The following is a 25101-nucleotide window of genomic DNA, read 5'->3' as shown; positions in this document are numbered from 1 at the left end:
TGTGCTTTGTGTTACATGGGAAAATCTGTCTTTTTACAGTGCTCTTTTGTTACTGTATTCTCTTTCTGTGTCTCAGTTCCTCTGATGTCCTGGGGTCCTAGTTTTAATTTTAGCATCTGGTACATTGAGCTGCATGGTGTTGAAGATCCCGATGTGGTGCAACCCTGTCTTAACTGGTATAGCAAGGTAAGCACCTCATGGTTACTTGGAGTTATAAAATGCAGGGTTGAAATGATTGATCGAATAACTCAATGACAAAAAATCATTGATTCAAATTCTAAATACATAGAACAATCATATTGCTGGAAAGAGCAGTTGAAGACGCTGTGAAGATAATCTTAAACAAAATTATATTCATCAAGGTTGGAATCATAGTTTTCCCTGGTTGCCATGGATTTTATACTTATACGGGCTGTTTTGTCTATTTACCCGTGTGCTTCTGTTCCATTTGTCTGTAAATGGCCTGTATTTATATAGCGCTGTACAATACAGTTTTTTGATATTCACACACACATTAATAAAGTGCAGCCCTTTTTTATGAGGGACAATTTGGGGTTCAGTATCTTACGCTTTGGCATGCAGATGGGGAAGACTGGGATCGAGCCACCGACTTTCTGTTAGAGGACGACTGCTCTACCCCCTTATCCTTAGCCACCCTGTTTCTCGGCCTCTTACATTACAACACTTTACTCACCAAGTTAATGCTGAGATATTGGAATTCGCTAACATCCCTAAAAAAAGAAGTGTTGAAGTACATGTTGTGATAAAGGTTTGTCTGATTTGTGATTAAGGACAATTATTTTATCAGTCTCACCATGGGGAAATGTCATTTCAATATCTAGCCTTGAATGGGACTTTTCAAGCACATGTGCCTGACAGTAGAAGTTTGTGTTTGTGGACTAATTTGAGCAGGTATCCATTTCCTCTCCATTGTGCTCTTGCAGTACAGAGAACAGGAAGCCATTCGCCTTTGCCTCAAGCACTTCAGGCAGCATAACTACACAGAGGCCTTTGAGTCGCTCCAGAAAAAAACTCGGATAGCACTAGAGCACCCCATGCTCACTCACTTACATGACCGGCTGGTGCTACAAGGAGACTTTGATGCCTGTGAGGAACTCATTGACAAAGCTGTGAGAGGTACTGTACTTGGCCTGATGAAATGCCATTAAAACATTTAGGGTTACAGTAGAGTTTAAGGTTGCCTTTAGAATTTAATTAGGTAATTGCTGCTTTGTCAGGTTTCTGCTCAATAAAATTGTGTTTTTTAAAACTATATTTCATCTTTTCTCCTTGCTAGATGGTTTATTTAATCAGTATATCAGCCAGCAGGAGTACAAGCCGAGGTGGAGTCAGATCATTCCGAAATGCAACAAAGGGACAAGTGTCCCAGAAATCAACCGAGATGACATCAGCGGTGAGATCCACTATTCAAGTGGGAAGTCTTCCCAATCTATCAATCCAATATGCCAGTTTAGTTTTATTTGTGCCTCCCTCCTGCCCTTCACTACTCCTACTAAACTATTGTTACATACATCCCAAATTATCCTTTGTCAATTTTTACTCAACACCTCCAATGCTCATACACCATCCTCCTCCTTCCTCTTATTGTAGGTGACGGCGATGACAACAGACCAGGAATGAGGGGAGGACATCAAATGGTCATTGACGTTCAGACTGGTGAGACCCTTGCAGTTAGTGTTTTGACTCAGCTGTTCAACTTATGCTATGACTCATATCTCTTATCACTCCATCTTGAGATGGAGTGAAGGTGTGCATCAGTGAGACTACTCCTGTGTGGGTTTTTGTTCATCTTCATCACAGAGTAAAGCATGTGGGTTAACTTGACGGGGCAGGCACTGGGCTCTCTGGAACGCTGAAAAAATGATTTAATAACACCAAATACTCTGTGGTGTGTGTCTAGCCTGGCATTGCGCACCATGGCTCAGTCAGTGGAGCCTGTGCACTCCGCAGTGCTCTCTGTCCAGCGGGGCTGTGTGCACTCTGGCTCGGCTAGTGGAGCCCGTGCATTTCGCCTGGCTCTCTGACCGGACATGTCTGCAATAGACTATGTTCGCTGGTGTCGCTAACCTCACGTTTCCTAAAACTGAGTCACCAATGAGTTTGCTTCTCAACGGGTGTGTCGTTGAGTGGAGATAATCTGCTCGAAACTTGAACTGGTATTTCTCTAATTGTGGACTGAGCAGTCTGCCCCCTCCGGACAGTCACAAATTCAGTCACTGCCAAATTGCACAGCTGACAGGTGCAGGAATAAAATACTGTGATGGCAAAATACTTAAGCATAGCTAGCTGCTGGCAGCGTTCTCCAAAACGGAATGGACATGCCCTGTGGAACTGCAGTTCATCCACATGTTGAGCACTTGTTGTTTCCTTGCAGAGACCGTGTACCTGTTTGGGGGCTGGGATGGCACACAAGACCTGGCTGACTTCTGGGCTTACAGTGTTCAAGAGAACCAGTGGGCTTGCATCTCCAGAGACACTGAGAAAGAGGTGGGAAGAATGCTTAGAAAGCATGTTGGTAATACACAGCTAGTTATTGAGAAACGACACTACTACATATCAAATATTTTTCATACTTCTATGTTAAATTTAAAAGTTGTAATATTGGTGTATTAAAAGGATTGTTCACCGATAAATAAAAATTCATTCATCATCTACTCACCACTATGCCGATGGAGGGGTGGGTGAAGTGTTCGAGTCCACAAAACACTTCTGGAGCTTCAGGGGTAAACTTTGTTGGAGCCGAATCCGATACAATTGAAGTAACCAGCTACATTTACTTCAGATGTAATAAAACAACAGCAAAAACATAACATGCCTCCACACTGCTCGTGTGGGGTCATCCAAGTGTCCGCAAGCCCCGACATTCATATTCGACTCGATACAAGGTCATTTACACTGTGTTTTAAGCCTAAAAGACAACAGGAAGTGGCTAAGCTAGCGGACGTAGCCACATTATGTTGTATGCTAGGGTCCTTGAACGAATCTCGTAGGAAGATATCTGAGGACATTTAGTCTTAAAACATGGTGTAAATGAAGCCGTTTTGAGTTTGGCTGCAACAAAGTTTACCCCTGAAATTCCAAAAGTGTTTTGTGGACTCAAACACTTCACCCATCCCTCCATCGGCATTGTGGTGGGTAGATAATGAGTCCTGATATATTCACTCTGCTCCAGAGATTCTATATTTTTATGGTTGCCTTAAGCTTAGAAAACTAGGTGACTAAGTCTTAGCCGCAATTTTCTTTACTGGTAGAGTGAAGCTGGATTTAATTTCATTTAAGGACAATTCAGGAACAAGTTTGTTTTTCTGTATTTTTTGTTTTCAGGATTGGAGGTAAAGATTTTTAGGTTGATTTATAGTCTTCATAAGTGCCTGAACTTGTAATTAGCATCAACACACAATACACAACTGTTTTTAATTGAGAGTGAGAAAGATTGGAAAAACTAAGCATGTTCTGTCTCCTGTTGATCAATCAGAATGGGCCAAGTGCCCGTTCCTGCCACAAGATGTGCGTTGACTCTCAGCGGCGTCAAATCTACACACTAGGCCGATACCTGGACTCCAGCGTCAGGAACAGCAAGTCTCTGAAGAGCGACTTTTACTGCTATGACATTGACGCAAACACCTGGACACTTCTCAGCGAGGACACGTCTGCTGACGGAGGGCCAAAGTTGGTGTTTGACCACCAGGTAGATTCAATCTGTGACACGTTTTTCTGCCGACTATTTAACAGAGGTTTGTTATGTCTGTCTGAATGGGCGGCCATCTTTCAAGGCCATCAGTCTTTGCACAGTCTTATTGGTATTGACAAAGTCAAAATCTTTGTCAATACCATAGTTAATTTGACAGAATAAAATGACTACTTAACATTTAAATAATCTTTATTGGGTTTTGGTTTATTAATAATGTATTTGTTTAAAATAAACTAGAATGCCACTCCTACCTTTGTCAGGGCTAATGCCCTGTCTCGCTATGTCAAAGACAGTGAAATTCCCAGATCCACTACAAATGAATGTGTTCTTCCTTCGGACAAAAACTCACACCTCCACAAAATGTCAAGGAAATATTCACTGAACACAAATATTTTTCACCAACATCAGAGCTTTCACAAGGATTTGGAATAGCTGGACATTGGTAAATATTAGTCAGTCCCCGGAGAGCCTTAATATGGGGGATTCACATTCTAATGCTACTACTTCATCATATACAATTATCTTAATAATTGCATATTTTAATGAGTTTACCTAGCACAGGGATTATTAGTGTGGGAATGTGACCCTTCCCTGAAAGAACATAAAACGAACCCCCCACTCACAACATTTTTTATTACTATTGTAACTCGTACTCTACTGTTGTTGCTAGACTGTTCAGCTCAAACATTTAGCAATTGTCATATCACAAATGCAACATAATTAATTTTAATCATCTTCTCTAAACATTTTAAATTTTTCTTCAAGTTTTGTAAAAAGCTTTATCTTATAAACAATTTTAAACATCTTTTTGAAAAAAAATTGTAATCCTTATTTGTAACGAGATTACTAAGAGTTACACCTTCACCTTTCTTTTTAAAACATCTTTTACAAACTTTTGAAATAGCTTTATCTTATAAACACATTTTTGAAACATTTTAAACATCTTTTCAACAGTTTTAACAATTTAAACATCTTAGAACTTAAAATGTGAGCTATTCCTGCTTATTATTTAATAGAGGTATGGACATTTCTTAATCCTAAAATGCATCGCAATGTGGAGAGCAACTCCGGACAACTCTGCAGACAGAACATAATCGATTTTGTTCATTTTGTAGTGGTGTCCTTTCACTGATACCGCCACTGCTTCAAGATTAGGCCAGACGCACATATAAGGTCTGGTTGCCCTTTACCGTGCTGGAGTATCCTGTCTAAGTACCCCCCCTTTGTCTGACTGATTGTATGAATCGATTGACAAAAATTGTTGAATTGAAAAAAGATGCCGTGTGCAGTAATATAGACAATTGAGGATACATTGAGATACATTGTATTGTTGACAGGTGTATCGTAACCAACTTATCAATTATATTATTATAAAAAAATCAATGCTGCGCTCAATAATATCATTGATGGCATAACATTAATTGGAGTTATTTCTCACGAAGTTGCCAAAGTTCTTGGTTTTTGTGGGTACTGTAGGGTTTCTCACAATTTTGTACAGTCTCAACCTTACTATGTAAAGTGCCTTGAGATAGTTTGTTGTAATTTGGCGCCATTAATTCACACCTACTATTCAATACTAACTTATTATTTAACTTATCCTTCACAGTCTAACTACACTAAAACAAATCATATAGATAAAAGCTAAACTAAAATAATACTCTATAGGGCAATTTAACTTGATTTCAATTTAAACATATCAAAGTCAATGCTCTGCTAATTCTGCCAATTTTAACACCCCTACTTCAGTGGCAACTTTGATTTTGCATCTGTGATGTGCGCAAGCTGTTTATTCGGGGGCACTGTACGTAGACAAAAATAAGAATAATTAATAATCATCCTCTATCTGCAGCGTTGACCAGCACTTGCTTTTTGTTGTGGTCAATGCAGAAATTCGGCTGCTGTGACTAGGGTTGGGTATCATTCCCATTTGAACCAGTGCTGGTACCGGTACCTGGAATTCTGTATCGGTACCCAACGGTACTTTTTTCCTGGTACTTTACTCTCTCTGCATAACAAAAAAATATCGAACCAGGGTTTTTTCTGCGTAGAGAATTGCAAGGTTACTGCCTCCACCTCCCGACAAAATTCTAATACAGTGGAAACTGCTTATAGTGATCACATGCGTCCCAGGCCAAATTCGTCATAAGCGGTTAGTTACTATAAAATAATTGTGTAGCTTCTGTATGATAGTCCCAGAACTTGAGGGAAAGGTAGCAGTGCACACACACACACACACACACACACACACACACACACACACACACACACACAAAGCTGCTCACCTCTCTCTCTGTCTCTTTCTCTCACAGACTCAGCTGATGTCACTGACCCGCTATAGTTAAAACGTGGATTTGTCTGAAATGACCCCACAATATCAACAATGATCACCACATAATGATCGATATTTTTCTTTAATGAGTCAAATCTTTTTTCATAGCGGCGTATTCACTGCGTATTCAGACATAAAAATTATGTAAACTGAGCGTAGATGATCAGCAGTAAATAGTTAATCCATCATTGTATGAGGGCAAGACAAAAAGAAATGCAATGTTTTTTCTGAGGTTCCTCCGCTTACGTTCAGTTTCTGTATGCCCTTTTCGTCCACCTTTTTGGACACATTGCTGTTCTTTCTACTCTTCAGATGTGCATGGATTCAGAGAAGCACATGATCTACACATTCGGTGGTCGGATTCTGACATGTAATGGCAGTGTGGAGGACAGCCGGACATCAGAACCTCAGTTCAGTGGCCTGTATGCCTACCATTGCCAGGCAGGAACATGGAACCTCCTGCGGGAAGACTCGTGTAACGCTGGGCCAGAAGATATCCAGTCCCGCATCGGACATTGCATGCTCTTCCACACTGTGAGTCCAGATTTTGTGCCTAGTTACATGTTTTGGCTATACGTTTACTCCTGTCTGATGAATTTAATATGACAGTAAGCTTGAAACTCTATTCTTTCCATAGAGAAACCGCTGTCTGTATGTGTTCGGAGGTCAGAGGTCAAAGACTTACCTCAATGATTTCTTTAGCTACGATGTGGACGGAGACCATGTAGAGATCATATCTGATGGCACCAAGAAGGACTCTGGCATGGGTAAGATGTCAAACCTTTCAAAGTGGCATGCTTGTGGGGTTTCCTTTTTGTTGTTTTTTGAAGTAATGGTTATGTTAATCTCATATTGTTCTTTTATAAAACACCCACAATGGGAGATTGTGTTACAGGAGCAAATTCACTTTCAAGAAAAAAAAGTAACACTGAAGTTTCTTTTTTTGTAAAAGCAGCTGGTTAAACTATTACTTTCAGCCATTTGCAAGTAATCAAATAACCTTTATTCTTTCCTCTGCTGAAGTTTTTTTGGGGGTTGAATAAAAATGAATGTCACACTACTTACTTGCGTCCTATTCTCACAAACACGATATCTCAAGAACTCTTTGAGGGAATTGTTTCACATTTGGCACAAACATTCACTTGGACTCAAGTATTAGCTGATTTCATTTCGGTAGCCAAAGGTCAAGGTCACAGTGGCCTTGTCCTTACAGCTGTATTGTAAAGCGCTTTGAGTGGTCATCAGGTCTAAAAAAGCGCTATATAAATACAGACCATTTACCATTCCTTGCGCTCCTGAACCTTTCAGTTTCTGACCAACACACACCCTCTCTCTGTCGCTCTCTCTCTCTCTTCCTATTAACCATTAGAAATGTAGCCGAGAGTTTAATTCACCTATACTGAGAGGTAGTAGTATAATAAGGACACGAAGAATGTGATCTTGAACTAGGGCCATATGCCTGTTTACTTTTTCACAACTAATCAAAACTCTGCTACCAAAACAGAACAACATTTACATCGGTGTAATCAGTGACCCTTCACAATAAAATTCCCGTACAGATACACTGCTTATGATGACAGGAAACACAAATTCACTGACCAACCTTTCACAATAAGGCAACTAAATAAAATACACTGCCACTTTTTAATGTTTCTAATCACAAAACACAGATGGAGGTTGATTTCTTCTTCGCTGAATGTTAAGTATTCATGTGGGCAGAGCATGCCAGAGCACCAAATAATTCCCAGTCTGGCTAAAGAGATCTGTTTAGCTGTTGCAGGCAGCGCACAGATGTTAAAGTTAGCTCACGAGTGCTGCTGGCTTGCTTTTATGGACCCTAACATTACCTTGGTATGTCTGGTAGGTAGCCTGCTGGTAGGTTTGCCCACCGTGGGAAATCAGAACTGTTTTGTGTGTATAGGATAAGTGAGCATTTTAATTTTGTGTGACACAATAGTCACGTGATTGAGAACAAGTTTTGTGTTCAAGTCAATTAAGCTTTATTGGCAGACATGACAATAACGTTGTAGAACAAACTAATAAACAAACAGACTAATAATAATAGTAACAAAAACAATGGTAATAACAGTGATATTAAAGGGACAGTTCACCCAAGAAGTAAAATTCACTATCTACTAACCACCATGCAAATGGAGGGGTGGGTGTAGTGTTTGAGTCCACAAAACCCTTTTGGAGTTTCAGGGGTAAACAGCTTTGCAGCCAAATACAATTGCAATAAATGGCGACCAGTTCTTCAAACAGTTGCGATGGAGAAGGCAGGGTGTGATACACAGATTGTAAGAGGAAGGAAATCCAGAAAGGCTCCAGTCTCCACAGCTCTGCCCATTTGATCTTGCGTTTGGGCAGATCCCATTCCATGTGCCATGGGATCCTTGTTCAACTGCCCTTGCCATCTGCCTCTCCTCCTCACGGGCACGTACTTCTGCCTGGATCATGTCTCACCTGTTCCACATTGCTGGAAGTGTGGAAAACTGAATCCGGCCCAAAACAAGGGTTACCTAATAAGCAAGGGTCACCTTGTTTTGGGCACCCTTAGCTCCAGAGCACTTACTGCCTGGTCAACGGCTGCGTTGGCTCTACTTACGCACAGCCAGAAGCAACGCCCTTAACCATTAACATAAATATGAATTCAGGAGGTTTTTATAAAGATCAGTTCTCCGTTGAAAGGCGCTGAGTAATCTGTGGGGGGGTGGCCGGTCCGCCCCCACCGCTGCTAAAAAGGAAATCCTAGGGGAAACACTGTGTGTAAAGACATATGTATATACGTATATGTATTAGGGCTGCACGATATATCGAACATATATATCGATTTATCCATGGTCAAATTCATCACTATGTGCGGTTGATTATATAAAGAATTGTGTAGCTTATTTATGATAGTCCCGGAACTTAAGGGAAAAGTAAAGTGCAAGGTTAACATACACACACACAACCGACTTTGCTGCTCTCTCTCTCTGAGTCAGCTGACGTCTGAGTCTCTACAGCTTAAATATGGATTGGTTTGACATGACTTCACAATCATCACATGATCAATACTTTTCTGTCCAGCTCACTCACTCACTCACTCACTCACTCACTCTATCTCACGGACACATGTGAAAACCTAAGACTGGGTAAAAACAACAGAATCTGTCAACCTAGACAATGTATGGAGAGATGGCGGCGGGTTTGGCTTGACGCAGTTGGCACAGCGCAAATGATAGAGACACAGAGAGGAGCAGTGAATTATTGACAGAGCCGGTAAAAACTGTAAAAAAATATATGTATGTATGAAAAGACCCGAAATTAACACTGTCAGCAGACTTAGTTGAGCTGTATGTATATATCTATATATATATATCTATATAGATATATATATCTATATCTATATCTCTATATATCATTGGGTTTCTGCTGTCTGAGGTATTCACTTCAGCTCGTCACTTGGGCCATCTTCTTGATGTAGTGGCTTTGACGCTCACTTGTCCTCTGCCTCCCTCCGTTCACTCAGTTTACAGCCTCAGGGTGCTGGACTTGGGTGAAACCCTCCATGCACAGTGAGGAGCTTCCTTGTCTTGATATCAGTGGCCTCTATCTCCTCCTTTAGCCACGTTATTATACTAGCTGGGTATCTGATGACTAGCAGGGGATATGTGTAGATGGCTCGGACCTTGTTCTTTTCAGGACTTGCCTTACTCTGTGTAGGAATTTGGCTGTGGCTGACTTCCTTGCAGCCTCTTCATGGTTTCCATAGGCCTGTGGGATCCCAAGGTATTTATAGCTGTCCTAAAGATCTGTTATGTTGCCTTCTGGTAGTTCTGATTATCTTGCTTCTCTTCGATACCATCCGACGCACTTATCTTGTCCGAATGACATTCCGATGTCATGGTGTGGATCTGTGAGTCGATTTCTTGCTTATTCCTGGCATACAACTTGATGGCATACAGCTTGATGTCATCCAGGTAGAGGAGGTAGCTGATCTTTGACACACCTCCGGTCACACCGGCAGCTCTCTGACACACAGAGGCACATCCAGAATGTTTTAATTACTCAAAACTCCAAAACTCTTTAAAATTGTATTCTGCCGAGTCATGATTCAAGTTCATGATATCCACAACACCATGCTGACTACTTCAAACTTCATTTAAGGTATCTTGAATTTAGGGGAATAGAAGACATCTTGAATCAGAATTAAATTAAAGATATCTGCAACTGGAAATATCATCATGGTTAAGTTGTTGATGTCTGTAATACATATAGAAAGCATTGTACAAGAAGATGAAGTTGCTTTTCAAATAAACTGCTGGAAAGGGTAATATGTAGATTTGTGTTTTCTTTATCTGATAAATAATCTATATCTAAATATTTTTTCTTTGTAAATAGTTTTTTTTGGGTAGTTTATCTTATTTAAAAATTTGATTCATTTGATTGATTCATAATGGAATTTATTCAGATTTTTCCCCTTGCTATTCTAATAGAAACTATTGTCATTTCCCATCACAGCTCAATCTCCCATATCCTTTTTTTTTTTGCAAAGTGCCAATGACAGGCTTTACCCAGAGAGCCACCATCGACCCCGACCTCAATGAGATCCATGTTCTCTCGGGCCTCAGTAAAGACAAGGACAAACGTGAGGAGAATGTTCGCAACTCCTTCTGGATCTATGACATCGCCCGCAACAACTGGTAGGAGACAGAATGAAAAATAATTGCAGGGGAGAGAAACAGTTCTGTAACTATCATATAAGTACAGTCAGACTGGTTGTTATAATTGAAATAATGATACTCATAGATGTAATGATTTCATTAATGATCGCAGTACCAGTTAAGAGTAGAAGTAGTAGTAATCGTTGAGTAGTATCAGAGAGAGAGTGCACAAACTATGGGAGAGAAAAAAAACAAACCTGGTTACAATTCATGTAATGTCCTAAAAATTCAAGGGGGCCAGTGGTGTGCGTAATATGGCTGCTGTACTAATTATTTCCGAGTTTCCATGCTGAAGTTTCCTTGGGTAGGATACTTAACCCCCAAACTGCCCCTAATGGCTCTTCTGTCAGTGTGTCAATGATGTGATAGAAAAGGCATTGTGTATTGAAGCACTTTATGACTGTGAAAATTACTTTTACAGTTTAGCTTTGAGTAAAGTAGTCAGTAAGACTAGAAAATTGGCATATATATGTAGTCTATTTACCATTGGATTAATTGAGAATTGGTGTTTATACATAAACCAGAACAGGTTTTCTTTTGAAGCTGAAAAGAAGTGCTAACTTTTCACATTTCGTGTGTGCGCATGCGTGTGTTGTTGTCATTCCTCCTCAGGTCATGTGTGTATAAGAACGATCAGGCAGTGAAAGAAAACCAGAGCAAGGCTCTGCAGGAGGAGGAGCCGTGCCCACGCTTTGCACATCAGCTTGTATATGATGAGATGCACAAGGTAACACTCAGCTCATTTGCACTTTTATATACTGCTCTCCACATTGATTCACCAAGGCTTGAAGGCGGCGGCGGGCCACCACTGAAAATTGAATGTCGCGGAAACCCTGCTCATAACACACTTTTGAAGACGAGCCTCAGTTCAGCTTTCTAAGATAAAAAAATAGCAATCAATATGGGTTGGTCAGTGTTGGTATTGTGGGAGTGGCCACAAACAAATTAGCTTACGGGTGCTGAAAGGTGTAATATTCGTTGTAAAACTGTAACAGATCAGCTCAGTCAACGATCCTTCAATGTGGCCCAGGGACAAATTTGTGTTCACACACGTAAAAAATATGGTCACCCCTTAATGTTGTCATATCTCAAGAGACATTGCATATACATTTGGATTTACAGTTGTGATCAGATCAATCAGGACAGATGTTAATATCAGGTCTGAGCAGGATCTTAAATACAAAAAATCGCATCATGACACAAGTACTACTCCATAGGTTATGTAAACAACCTGAATTTAGGCCAAATGCTAATTGTTGGATCTAATTTTTTATTTTTGTGTTTGTGATTAGTCTTCACTTTGTTGTTGTTGGTTTGTAAGTTAAAAGACTGATGAATAGAATATCGGTTTAGTGTATATTTTCTGCATATTTCCAGGTGCATTACCTGTTTGGTGGAAACCCTGGGAAGTCCTGTTCTCCTAAAATGCGATTGGACGACTTCTGGTCCCTCAAACTGTGTCGGCCTTCTAAGGAGTATCTGCTCCGTCACTGCAGATACCTCATCAGGAAATACAGGTCTGCTGCTTTTCTAACTTGAGGACCCACTAACAACACACCACTGCTTCATTTGTCTTACATCTGATATTCTGTTATCAACATTAATACTGTACTATCAAACAGATGGGATATTGTCTAGGGCTGTAACGATTCTCAAACCAAGGCCAAAATCGAGGTCCAAGTGTCCAAAGTTTTTTTTATTCCAGAAGTACGACACACGTCTCCCTGCCCAACCCCACACGCTGCCACAGCTGCAGGTGCAGCCTGTTGAGCTCACATTACGTTACACCCGAGACACACTGCCTGCAGATGTGCCGTAGAACGGCTGCGTGTCGCTATGTTTTTACATAGTTTGTCTTGTGTGTGTGTGTGTGTGTGTGTGTGTGTGTGTGTGTGTGAGATCGTGAGTGGAAGGTGCACGCCTAATACAGTATAGTACTGGTATTTGTGTACCTAGCACTACTTTTAGCAAGTAAATACAATTTTATTTTTATAGCGCCAAATTATAATATACATTATCTCATGGCACTATACATAGAAGGTCAAGACCTTAAAAATTGTAGAGAAAAAAAGAGAGAGGAGAGAGAGACCAGGAACACTTGTGCAGCATCAGGTTTCAGCTCTGACTATAGTTATAATGAAAACCATTAGAGTGTAAAGATAATATTAATTACAGCAGCAGCAATTACCAATAGCAACATAACTAAGGGATGGTTCAGTACTCACCTGATCCAGCCCTAACTATAGGCTTTATCAAAAATAAGCATTTTAAAGGGGACATAGCATGCCCATTTTACCACAAGTTGATATGGTTCCTTGGGGTCTTAATGAAATGTCTGTAACATACTTTGGTCAAAATACCACAAGGATCATATAAAACAGCACCCTTTTTACCCTGTATAAAACAGCCCTCCACAGAGTGACCTGTTTTGAGTGCCTGTTCCTTTAAATGCTAATGAGCCAGCTCCCCCCTCCCCCCTCTCCCCCCATGATTTTAAACGATATAAATTACATATTTTATATGATATAAATTATCAAATATGCATCCCATACTTTGTATTCCCCTTGTTGTCCTGGAGTTTTAATTTTCCCAATCACATAATTAAATGTCCCCCTCTGCCCATCCACTACAAGCACACAAGCAGACAGACAGAGAGAGAAAGAGGGGTGGGGGGGGGTGGGCTATGAAGACCATCATTTACCCCCGAACCCCGACATTCAACGGGTACAACAACAAGCAGAGAAAGCAGAATCGCGGGCTGACCTTATATATATATACAGTCTATGGGGCTGACCAGCGGAGAAATGCTCGTCCCGTGTGAACAGCCAGGCGGCTGCGTGCTGGAGAACGGCGCTGCGCTGCCTCGCAGCGGCGCTTCCGCGTCCGGTGTACCCCGGCGTAACTACTGTAACCCGGCGTACAGTAGAGGTGAACACTGCGGAAGTCTTCCACACAGCTGGCAGTGTGGAAGACCGCTGCGAGGCAGCGCAGCGCCGTTCTCCAGCACGCAGCCGCCTGGCTGTTCACACGGGACGAGCATTTCTCCACGCTGGTCAGCCCCATAGACTGTGTATATATAAGGTCAGCCCGCGATTCTGCTTTCTCCGCTTGTTGTTGTACCCGTTGAATGTCGGGGTTCGGGGGTTACAGTAGCGCTGAACACTGCGGAAGTCTTCCACACTGCTGTGCGCTGTGTGGCGCTGACACAAATTCCAGCTCACGCACGGGAGAGCGAGCGGTCGCTCCCGAGCAACTGCTGCAGCCTCCCAGTCCCAACGATCCAGACAAATGCCACATGTGAGTGAATCGCGGGCTGACCAGCAGAGAAATGCTCGTCCCGTGTGAACAGCCCGGCTGCGTGCTTGGGAACGGCGCTGCGCTGCCTCCGGTGTAAACCCGGAAGTAACGGGGGGGGGGGTGGGGGGCCAAGACCATGTAGGGAGACTTCCAGTTCCTTGTTACGACACAATACCCAGGAAGCGCAATCGAGTCGCTCAAGCATGACGTTTCTGACTTAGAGGAACTATAACAAAACGCGCGAGTGTTTTTTCCCCAGAGTTTTTGGGTTGGTAGACATGCCAGATACCCACATTAACCTGTAGAAGCACTAACAAAGTGGAATTTGCATGCTATGTCCCCTTTAAGTTTAACCTTAAATGTAGAGATGGTGTCTGCCTTTACCAAACCCAGAGGGAGAGCTGGTTCCACAGGAGAGGAGCCTGGTAGCTGAAGCCTCTACCTCCCTTTCCACTCTTACAGCTTCTAGGAACCACAAGAGAGCCTGTATTTTGGGAGCGAAGTGATCTATTTGGATAATATTGTGTTATGAGCTGACATATGAAGGGGCTTGATTGTTACGGTGTATGTGAAGAGCAGGATCTTGAATTCTATTCAGAATTTTACAGGGAGCCAATGCAGAGAAGCCAAGAGTAGTAATATGATAATATAATATAATAATGGAGTAGTATGATCCCTCCTTCTAGTTCCTGTCAGCACTCGAGCTGCAGTATTTTGGACCAACTGGAGGCTTTTCACAGACTTACTGTGACATCCTGAAAATAAAGAATTACATTAATCCAGTCTAGAGGTGCAAATGCACCTCTAGACTTGTCAACTTGTCAAATACATTGACAAGTTTCTCAGCATCCTTCTGAGACAGGATGTTCCTAATTTTCATAATATTGCGCAGGTGGAAGAAAGCTTTCTTTTTTGTATGTGGGTCAAATGACATGTCCTGGTCAAACATAACTCCAAGGTTCCTCACAGTGGAGCTGGGGGCCAAACTTATACCATCAAAGGTGACTATCTGGTCAGACAGTGTTTCTCTGAGATGTTTAGGGCCAATTACAATGACCTCAGTTTTGTCTGAATTTACAAGTAAGAAGTTCTGGGTCATCCAGGCCTTGATGTTGTTGAGACACTCCTGAAGTTGAACTAAGTGATTAGAATCATCAGGCTTCATAGACATGTACAGCTGGGTGTCGTCTGCGTAACAATGGAAGTGTACGTGGTACTTTCTGATGATATTGCCTAAAGGGAGCATATATAATGTGAAGAGTATCGGTCCAAGGACAGAACCTTGTGGAACTCCATGACTAGTGTGTGCATGGAGGAGTCATTGTTAACATTAACAAATTTTAATTTATCTGATAAATATGATTTAAACCAGTCTAGTGCTGTTCCTTTCATCCCTACATGTTGTTCCAGTCTCTGTAACAGAATCTTATGATCTATGGTGTCAAATGCTGCTAGCCGGTTAACAAAGACATATTAATCTGATTTAATGTTGTAAATAAGCACTATAGAATAGATTGTGCAAAGTATAGATCCGTTGCTGATGATCCAGGGGTCAAAGCACCTGCAGGTGGAGTCATGCAAACTCAGCTGGGAGAGCTTGTCCTGAAGCAGAGAAGGAATTCCTTACCACAGAAGTCGGGGACGACCGGTCGGTAGTCATTAAGTCCTGTGGTCTTAATGACACCATTCGTCTCCCTTGGTTTTTTTAATTGGAGCAGGCTGGTACATGACATGTCTCCAGTGAAGTGTTACAGGGTTCCAGCAGCTCTTAAATTAAAATCAATGAAATTAAGGTCTTAAATTGGTCATAATTGCCTGCAAAGTATTACATTTGCAGGTGGTGCATTTAAGGCTGGTGGGGAAATTGTCACACACAGTGTCCTACCATAAAAGCAATTGGTCCTGAAACTTGAAAAACCAAGAGAATCAAAAAGCCCCTGAGCTACCTGAGGAATAAATCGTATGCAGGGAATAAGTCCATTGTCCAGGCAGGCCTCACCCTTTGTGTGATATATTTTTGCAAACAAAAGGCAATGGTGTCTGCTGTCTCTCTTGCCCTGGTCAAAAAACAAAACAGGAACCCTTCCCACTGCCTGGCTGCCTATGCGTGCCTCACCATATATACAATATCAACTGGTGCCCAGTACCTTCAAAACAAAAGTACCAAAACCAACAAAAAATTGCTTAAACATTATACATGAAACATGTATGACTATACATTAAACATAATGACTCTTGTTTTTTATTATTAATATTCTAAAGACATAATCTAACTAGTTATATTATATATTAAACACTAAAGAAAACTAAATAGCTCGGACAGTTACCCTTACTCAACATTATTATTCTGATATCTTATTAAGCTTATTAATAGGTTATATACATTTTCTTCTATCAAAGAATTTTTTTTTGACATTTTGAAACAGTCTTAATGTACATTTATTGAGATCTTAAAAAGCATTAAATTTGTCTTCAAAATGGTGTGAACAGTGCTTCAAGGTGGATGGGGAAACCGGGTCGGGTCCGGCTGCTTTGCGGGGGTTCTGTGTCCGGAAGAGCCTGTTGACACTGTGGTAGAGGGGGAAGGGGGCAAGGCTGTGGGCAGGTGTTGAGAGTCAGAGACCATGCTGAGCTGGCATTGGTGATGCTCATGTACGGGGGCTGATGGGAGTGTCGTGGGGGATGGTGTCAGGTCTGTACCATTGGCTTTCAAAACAACAGTAAAACTCATTCAGTTATTTGGCCAGGCACAGATTAATAATGGAGTGAGGGACTGAAGGTTTGTAGTTTGTGATCCGTTTAAGCCCCCTCCAGAGCTTAGAAGTAGAGTCTTAAAGTTGCAGTGTGTAGAATTTAGTGACATTGAGTGGTGAAGTTTCATGTTGCAGCTGAACACCCCTCACCTCACCCTCCCCTTCCAAACATGACAGAGAACCTGTGATAACCTTCAGTTTTCATAAAAACTCAAACGGTGTTTAGTTTGTCCAGTCTGGGCTACTACAAGAAACATGGCGGTCTCCATAGAGAGGACCCCCGCTGATGTTAATATAAAGTATTTCAATATAAAGGGCCCATTCTAGGGTAAATAAAACAACAATTTGTATAATTTAGATGAAACACACTCGTGAAAACATCATTAGGATTAGTTTATATTAAATTTCTGTCAACAGATCCCTTTCACCTAAATCTTACAAGCTGGACCTTTTTAAGCAGAGAGTTGGTGTTGGAGTTCTCTCTACTGTGTACCATCGTTACGCATCTAAATGCCTTTTCCTTCTCCAACCTTAACCATCTGAGTGCGGCTTTGAACCAGGGTTTGTCATTTTTTTTAACTCACCCTGGTAAGTGATGGAATACAGCAGTCCCCACAGAAGCTGATGTATGAATTGACAGCCTTTCGGTATTCATTCAGACTTTTGGACCTGAACTCATCCCTCACAACAGGTTTTGAGAGCTTTAATTTCTGCCTGTATGAGGGAATCAGGTGGACCATGACGTGGTCAGAGTGTCCCAGTGCAGCGCGGGGGGGTGGCGTGATAGGCTTCGCTGACTGTTGTGTAACAGTGATCCAAAGTGTTCTCCTCTCTGGTCGGTCATTTAATAAATTGTGTTTGTGGAGTTTGTGGCTGAGATATCATGGTCAAAATCACAAAGGACAGTAACTAAGGAGTCCGGGTATGTCCGCTCCACACACAGTATCTGGTTGTTGAGCGTGCACTGTGTGTCCTGCTCGTTGGCCTGCGGTGGAATGTTAACACAGACCAGAATGAATGAGCCGAACTCACGGGGGTAGTAAAAGGGTTTACAGTTCATGAAAAAGGTTTCTAGAACAGGAGAGCAGTGCTGCTGAATCACTGTCACATTGTTGCACCAGCTGCTATTTGTATAAAAACAGATTCCCCCACCTTTCGTTTTGCCGGAGAGATCTGTGTCCCGGTCCTCTCTGAACAGCTGGGAGCCTTTCAGCTGCAGCGCAGAACCAGTGTTGATCCACACAGCCATGTCTCCGTGAAACACAAGACAAAAGATGAAGATGAAGTATCTGTTTCTAGCCACCAGTAGCTGAAGTTCTTCCAGTTTGTTGCTCAGTGAACGCACGTTGGAGAGAAATATTCCTGGAAGAGGTACTTTGTCCGCATCTACAGAGAAGCACAAGCACTCCAGCATGTCTCCCCCTCTTCCTCCTGCGTTTCACTGAGTGAGCAAAGGTGAGCACACCTTTGACAAGAATGTCCTCTAATACCACGGATGGACAGGGTGTGGCTGTGGGGTAGAGTGGTTGTCCTCCAACCAGAAGGTCGGCGGTTCAATCCTCAGTCTTCCCCATCTGCATGCCGTAGTGTCCTTGGGCAAGATACTGAAAATGGCCCCTCATAGATGTTGAATGCACTAATTGTAAGTCGCATGGATAAAAAAGGGTCTGCCATATGACATGGAATGTAACATAAAAAAGATGGAAATCTGGAGTTGCTGCTCTTCTCTGGTGAAAGAGCTCCGGGTATCAGCAGAAAACGAGCTAACACGCAAAACGAGAAATGTAATTGTTTCAGTTTCAGCCCTAGGTAACACTGGAAGCAAATAAAAATGTATTAAGATATAATTATTTCTTTAAAAAAAATAAACATTTCATGCCAAGAAAGGCCTTCAACTTCACTATGAAATTGCATTACTTCTGACCTTTGTGCATGTGTTTGCCTTGGGTATGTTGCCATCTATTGGCTAGTTGCTGTAACTGTTGCCCAACTGCCTGCTCTGTATGTTTATCATCGGTGTGTTTTGATTTGTCAGGTTTGAGGAGAAAGCCCAGTCAGAGCCACTAACTGCACTGAAATATCTTCAAAATGATCTGTCGCTCACTGTGGACCACACAGACCCTGATGAGACCAAAGAGGTATGGAAATATCTCAAGCTTTTAATTTTGTATGAACCGTGGGTGTCTTTACAATTCCTTTTCAGTCCGGCTTTAGTTTTCATTGTGGATGTACTTTTTAAACAAAAGAGCTAAATGAAAGGATCAAGAAATACAGATAGAGGCGGAGTTGTAAGCTGTGTATCAGAGCAATCACTGCAGCAGGAGTCTCATCTGTTCAGGCTGTTTTTTTTTATTCAGCATTGTTGAAGGTTGAAGTGACTCAGATTGTGTTGTTCTTCAGTTTCAGCTCCTGCCCTCAGCTCTCTTCAAATCTGGCTCTGACTTCATCCCTCTGGGTAAAAACCCTGCCTATGTTCATATTCAATGATATGTTCTGTATGTCCAAATAGGGGCCAGAATTAGATCCAATTAACTTTGTTATGTGCATGTTTTACTTAAAAGTACTTTAAATTTCCAACTCTAAATAAGTAAAGGTATACTGTACCCTAGTTTGGGATAGACTTTGAGTGGGCGATAATACTAGAACATTATATTTATACAGTCCCTTTACCATCTATTTTGTAAAGATTTTGTGCTATATAAATAACATTGAATTGTTTCAGTTCCAGCCCTATGTTACAATGGCTGGAAGTGACTAACAAATAATTACAAAATACTAGAAATTTAAAAAAAAGTCAAACGTGTTCAAAGCTAAAAGAATGTGGCCAGATAAGCTCCAAATGTGGTCTGAGTGATAGGATCTCAAGACCCATTGAGGATGCATTCACACATGTACACTGTCCCCTTGTGTACGCTGTCCACTTGTTATCAGATCACTCAGGACAGATGTTAATACCAGGTCGTAGTGGTGGTGGTGGTGGTAGACCCCATTACCATTATGGTCTGTATTTATATATCGTTTTTCGAGTCTTGATGACCACTTAAAGCGCTTTACAGTACAGGGTTTTTTTTGCCAACTGCGTTCCACATACATACAGACACAGTGGTATTAGTAGGTAGATAAAGCGGTTGACTCTGGTTGAAATTAACAGTTGTTTTCCTTTTTTCCATCAGGTTTCTCAGACGTGGACCAGACATACGCTCAGCGGACTCAGCTCTTTGATATGCTTGTCAACTTTTTCCCGGATAGTATGACCCCACCCAAGGGCAACCTGGTAGACCTGATCACCCTCTAACCCCTCCTGCCTCTGACACGCCCCTCCGTACCCCATCTCATCACCCACTGGACAGACTGAACACCACCCATGCACCTGATGGGACAGAGGAAACACAGACCTGTTATTTTTCTATTCCTGAACTTTGCTTGTGGGAGTAAACTTGATGTGGATCATCCCCACCTCTAACACACTGACCTGCTGCTGTCAGGCTGCATTAATGATGGTGATGGTTATAAACAAACATACACATTATATATAAGCAGACTTCCACGATAGCTTGAAGTGTGTTTTTCCCAGTTTCACTTGAATATTTCTTCCATTTTTTTCCACGTACCCAAAGCCCATCATAACCAAACATAGCCAAAACTGTTTTTGTCTGACTTGGTTTTTTGTTCCCAGAAAAGTTTTGACCAAAAAGGGTATTTCCACTCATTTGTTTTTAGTCGTGTTTCTTTGAATGTTCCACCTGAAATGGATAATTCACAGAAAAATGGAAACTCACTCATTATCTACTCACCACTATGCCGATGGAGGGCTGGGTGAGGTTTTGAGTCCACAAAACACTTTTGGAGTTTCAGGGGTAAACAGCATTGCAGCCAAATCCAATACAATTGAAGTAAATGGTGACCACTTCTTCAAATAGAAAACAACATAAAATGCCTCCATCCTGCTCCTGTGGTGTCATCCAAATCTCCGGTAGCCCCGACATCCACATTTGAATCGAAAGGGCATCATTTAAACTATGTTTTTGGCCTAAATGTCCTTTGATATTCTCCTCTGGAGCCGCATTCGCACAAACACACTGCACCCAAGCTCTCGCCCAAGGGTGCCTACTGTAGCATCGCTAGTTCAGGTAGCATTGGTACTTCAGGTAGCGAACATTTTGACACCACAGAACAGTATGGAGGCATTTTCTGTTTTTTTTTTTCTGTTTTTTACATTTGAAGACGTCAGTCGACAGTTACTTAAATTGTATTGGATTTGGCTGCAACGCAGTTTATCCCTGAAACTCCAAAAGTGTTTTGTGGACTCAAACACCTTAGATTACAAGTCAATTTTTATTTTTCGGTGAACTATACCTGTAGGCTTTGTGCTAAATCATAAGATGATTTATGTTCAGGCCAGTTGTAAAGTCAAGAAGCCAGTTAAATTCAAATTCATGGGTGTTTAATTTATTTTAAGACAGGACAGAAATCATTTAATAGGAAATAATTTAATTTAATCTAACTTAATGTCAGCTTTCATTTTCATGATTTGGTTAGCTTAGTTTTCTGTAACACATGCCCCCATTTATAACAGAGACTGACGAGGTGCAACAAAGTATTGTTTGAACAAAATTGGACTGGTTCTAAGAGATAAAGTTTAATATATATCTAAATATACATTTATATTGGTTTTGGGGTGTTTTCCATGTAAAATGTCTGTCCTCAGTCATTCATGGACAGAAGCTCAACTATTAGACGTCTAATGTTGTACAAAATATGTAAATATACATGTAAGATTATTTTCAAAGATTCTTGGATTGAACAGATCCTATGCTGGTTCATGCTCTTCCTTGTCCCTCTTAATCATAAACTGCGTCCGCATACAGTTTACCTTCAGGTTCTATATGTAATACTTATAATTACTCATCGGGAAGAATTTCAAATAACTGGTGTGAGTTTTGATGAAATACTGGTAATAGGGCGAGAAGGTGTTTTAGGTCTGTTTGGTGTGTTGACATGTTTGTTCTGTATGATAAAGATGTTGGTATTATTTGTCTCTCCACCGGCGACAGGCAGTGACCAGTGAACATGATATCTCAAGAACAACTTGAGGGTGTATTTTCTTCAAGTGTGGTACAAAAATATTCACTTGGACTCGAGGATGAACCGATTAGATTTTGCTAGTCAAAGGTCCAGGTCTCGGTGGCCTCACTAAAACACGTTTGTGGTTTGGAACGCAACATCTCAGGAACACCTTGAGGGAATTTCTTCAAATTTGGTACAAATGTTCTCTTGTAGTCAAGGATGAATGATTATCTTTTAGTGGTCAAAGGTCACGGTGATCTCATGACTTGTGAATGTGATATATCAAGAACACCCATAGGCAAATTCATAACATTTTGCTCAAACATTCACTGTGACTCAAGGATGAGTAAAAAAACTTTTTTGCCTTGTGAATGCGTTATCTGAAGAATACCTTGAGAGAATCCTTTTAAATTTAGAACAAAAGTTCACTTAGACTCTCAAATTAATTGATAAGACATTGGTCCCCAAAGATCAAGGTCACAGTGGCCTCTTAAACATGATATCACAAATCTCTTGAGGGAATTTCTTCAAATTTCAAACATTTATCACCTGGAATCAAAAATTAACTAATTACATGCCAGTGGGCAAAAGTCACGATTACTTATGAGTCTGGAAAAAGAAAAGTATGTAGACTGAAACTACTCTGGGTGATGGAGCCATACAACCACAATGTGGAAATTATAGGTGTTTTTTTTTTTCTTCTTCAAATCCATGCTGTCTAAAAAATGTAATGTTCATTGAAGTAGAGAGCATGACTAAGTACAACCAGCCTAACTCATCTGCTGGCTGATAAACTCAAAATCACCCATCATGTTTTCTGTGCATACACAGAAGCATGCTTTAGCTCACACTCAATATATTTGACATCTGAAAGGAGGTATTGTCTACTTTACTAAAACTCTGCTGGGCTCCCGTTCCTCAGTTTCAACAGACAGCTGTCTCACACTTGTCCAATGGAAATAAATCAAGTATCATGGTGTAATTTTTAGAAATAATAAATAGACTGCAGAAAACCATGTTGGCTCAGTGATTTCTGCATAAAGGGACGAAGAGCAAACAAACATGATCTACTAACATGGAGTCTGCTCAGTCCTTTTGACACAAGAAAGACTGAGCAGGCAGCCTGTTCTGTGTGCTGAAGGAATAAACTAAAACCAGCAAGTCTGCTAACAGCCGATCATACAGTCAGCCAGAAACTGAATACCTGAGTCCCTTTTTCACCTTTTTTTTAAATGTGGCAGTTAGTGCCTCTCTCCAGAGAGGCTTGGCTAAACAGCTTGGAGCTAGCATTATTCATGTAACCAACAAAATAATTAAAAACAAGCAGGTCTGAAGTGAAACCATATAAACCTTATATTTCATATTATCTAAAACAGATATAAAAAATTTGATACATGAACAACTTGTGTTTTTAATTTCATTACTTGACATTTTGTTGTAAGTGGCTATGGTACTAGTGGGATAATAGCTTGTATGTTCTATACAACTGTGAGGCAAAGAACTGTGAGATGCTGCTAAAGTCTTCTATCAGGAGGATGATGGTCACATTCAGCTATAGAGATGAGCCCTGATTTGTTAAAGGGCAGTAGTGTTTAGTTTAAGCAGAGTAAACTGTTGATCTGTTATCAAATCATACTTGGACTTTAATGTTAACTGCAGTTTCGGGTTTGTAGTCAGTCTCGGTCAGACATACAGATTTTTTTATGTTATGGGGGTTATGTTTTCATCAGTGTTTGTTTGTCTGATAGTTGGTGGCGTTACCTAAAGTATACCACATGGATTACCAAAATACTTGTTGGAAGGATGCGAAATAGGTTAGGGAAGAACACATACAATGTTGCTCTGGATCAGGGGACAGAACCAGGATTCTTACTCACTTTCTTAACATTGCAAGACAGGGCATTTTTTATTAAAACATCTTTCGATTTTAACCAATTTCCAAGGGGGCAATGCATGGCTCTAGATTTTTTTTTAAAAACTGGCAAATTTAGGGGATTGAAGTGTGTACAATTTTGATGCAGTTGATTGAATTTCAGTGCGCTGGAGGTATGCACTCTTGTAAGGGCTATTCTAGTTTGTCAATTAAAAAACAAAAATAATATAATCAATTATTCATTTGTCAGGTGAAAGCATTAAACAACTTTCTTCCAGTCCGATCAACTGTGATGCATCACAAACAGTACATGACTGGTCATCCCTGGCACATCTGCTACAATTGGTAATACTGTGCATAATGTGCAGGATCAGCTTGCATGAGGAACACTGATGGCAGATGAAGAAAAAGAGCTGGGTAAAAAGATTATGGTATATTAAGAATGTTCAGCAATTTTTTTTAATACATTTAACTTGAGGGTCTATAATGAGGTATTTTTTGTTGAACATTTATTAAAACAAGTTCCTTGACAGTGAGTCTCACACAGTATGACATACGTACAAATAGTCTTGATCTTAAAATACAAAAGATAATTTACCAATTTAATGGCATAAGAAATGTAAGGAGTTGAGGGGTTACTTTCATATTCCAAAGTGTCCAAAGAAAAACTACAAATAGATACAATATGTTCAATTTGCTAAATACCTTATAACAGACGACCATTTCTCTAAATATATGTCCATCCGGAATTGTAGATTCGCTGTTATATTTTACATACGGTTTACAACCTTGAGTCTTTGCAGATTCGATTTGAATGATGTACACCTAATGTCCTTTTTTTGAAATGAAAGGACAATACCGATGTTTCGCAGGGTAAGGCACATAAAACCATAAGTCATGTACTTATAACAAAAGCCACTGTCTTTGGCACAGTCTTTAAACTTTGAAAATGTTGTGTTGTTTGTGTTTTTTTAAGTTGTGACTCTGATTCCCGGATCCTGGTAGACAGAAATTACAACACAAATATATAAACATGCTAACTCAAAAAACTGAAAATAATCGAAAAAATTGTGTACCATGCAAAGCATCACACGTTCGTATAAACCCCATTCAGGCAATGCTAACTTTGTGATAATGTCCTGTGAACATACACTAAATATGCTATTATGAGCACCCGATGCACAAGGGCAGGTCTGTCTGTCTACTGAGAGCTGTTTGCTTGTTGCTGCAAAGTGCACGGTAAAATGAGGTATCTACTGAGTTTACAATTAATCCTGCCTGCACACAGAGGATGATAAAACTTAATATATGTTTTGAAAGGGTACTGACCTGGTGAGAGAGAGCATTATCAGAGGAAAGAGCTC

At 40.8% G+C, this 25101-nt stretch overlaps 1 protein-coding gene across 4 annotated transcripts in view; it reads left to right on the top strand.

Moving 5' to 3' along the window:
- Window positions 1-21667, top strand: part of mkln1 (muskelin 1, intracellular mediator containing kelch motifs) — a 35259-nt gene extending 13592 nt beyond the window's left edge. Inside the window, exons 5-18 of one of the 4 annotated variants that reach the window (XM_034578707.1) lie at window positions 77-186; window positions 945-1137; window positions 1298-1414; window positions 1612-1677; window positions 2396-2508; window positions 3497-3709; window positions 6354-6575; window positions 6679-6808; window positions 10579-10726; window positions 11360-11474; window positions 12125-12264; window positions 18833-18935; window positions 19198-19252; window positions 19971-21667. In XM_034578707.1, the coding sequence (XP_034434598.1) occupies window positions 77-186; window positions 945-1137; window positions 1298-1414; window positions 1612-1677; window positions 2396-2508; window positions 3497-3709; window positions 6354-6575; window positions 6679-6808; window positions 10579-10726; window positions 11360-11474; window positions 12125-12264; window positions 18833-18935; window positions 19198-19252; window positions 19971-20092 (1847 nt within the window). In that variant the 3' untranslated portion in view covers window positions 20093-21667. Of the gene's footprint in view, window positions 1-76; window positions 187-912; window positions 1138-1297; window positions 1433-1611; window positions 1678-2395; window positions 2509-3496; window positions 3710-6353; window positions 6576-6678; window positions 6809-10578; window positions 10727-11359; window positions 11475-12124; window positions 12265-18832; window positions 18936-19197; window positions 19300-19970 lie in introns of those variants that run through there. The other 3 variants (XM_034578706.1, XM_034578709.1, XM_034578708.1) reach the window with 3 other exon arrangements.
- The last annotated feature ends 3434 nt before the right edge of the window (window positions 21668-25101 follow it).

Source organism: Hippoglossus hippoglossus, chromosome 23, assembly GCF_009819705.1.
Source record: "Hippoglossus hippoglossus isolate fHipHip1 chromosome 23, fHipHip1.pri, whole genome shotgun sequence".
NCBI classification, from domain to species: domain Eukaryota; kingdom Metazoa; phylum Chordata; class Actinopteri; order Pleuronectiformes; family Pleuronectidae; genus Hippoglossus; species Hippoglossus hippoglossus.
Note: the sequence above shows the minus strand (reverse complement) of the source record. Positions and strands in the feature narration are given on the sequence as shown.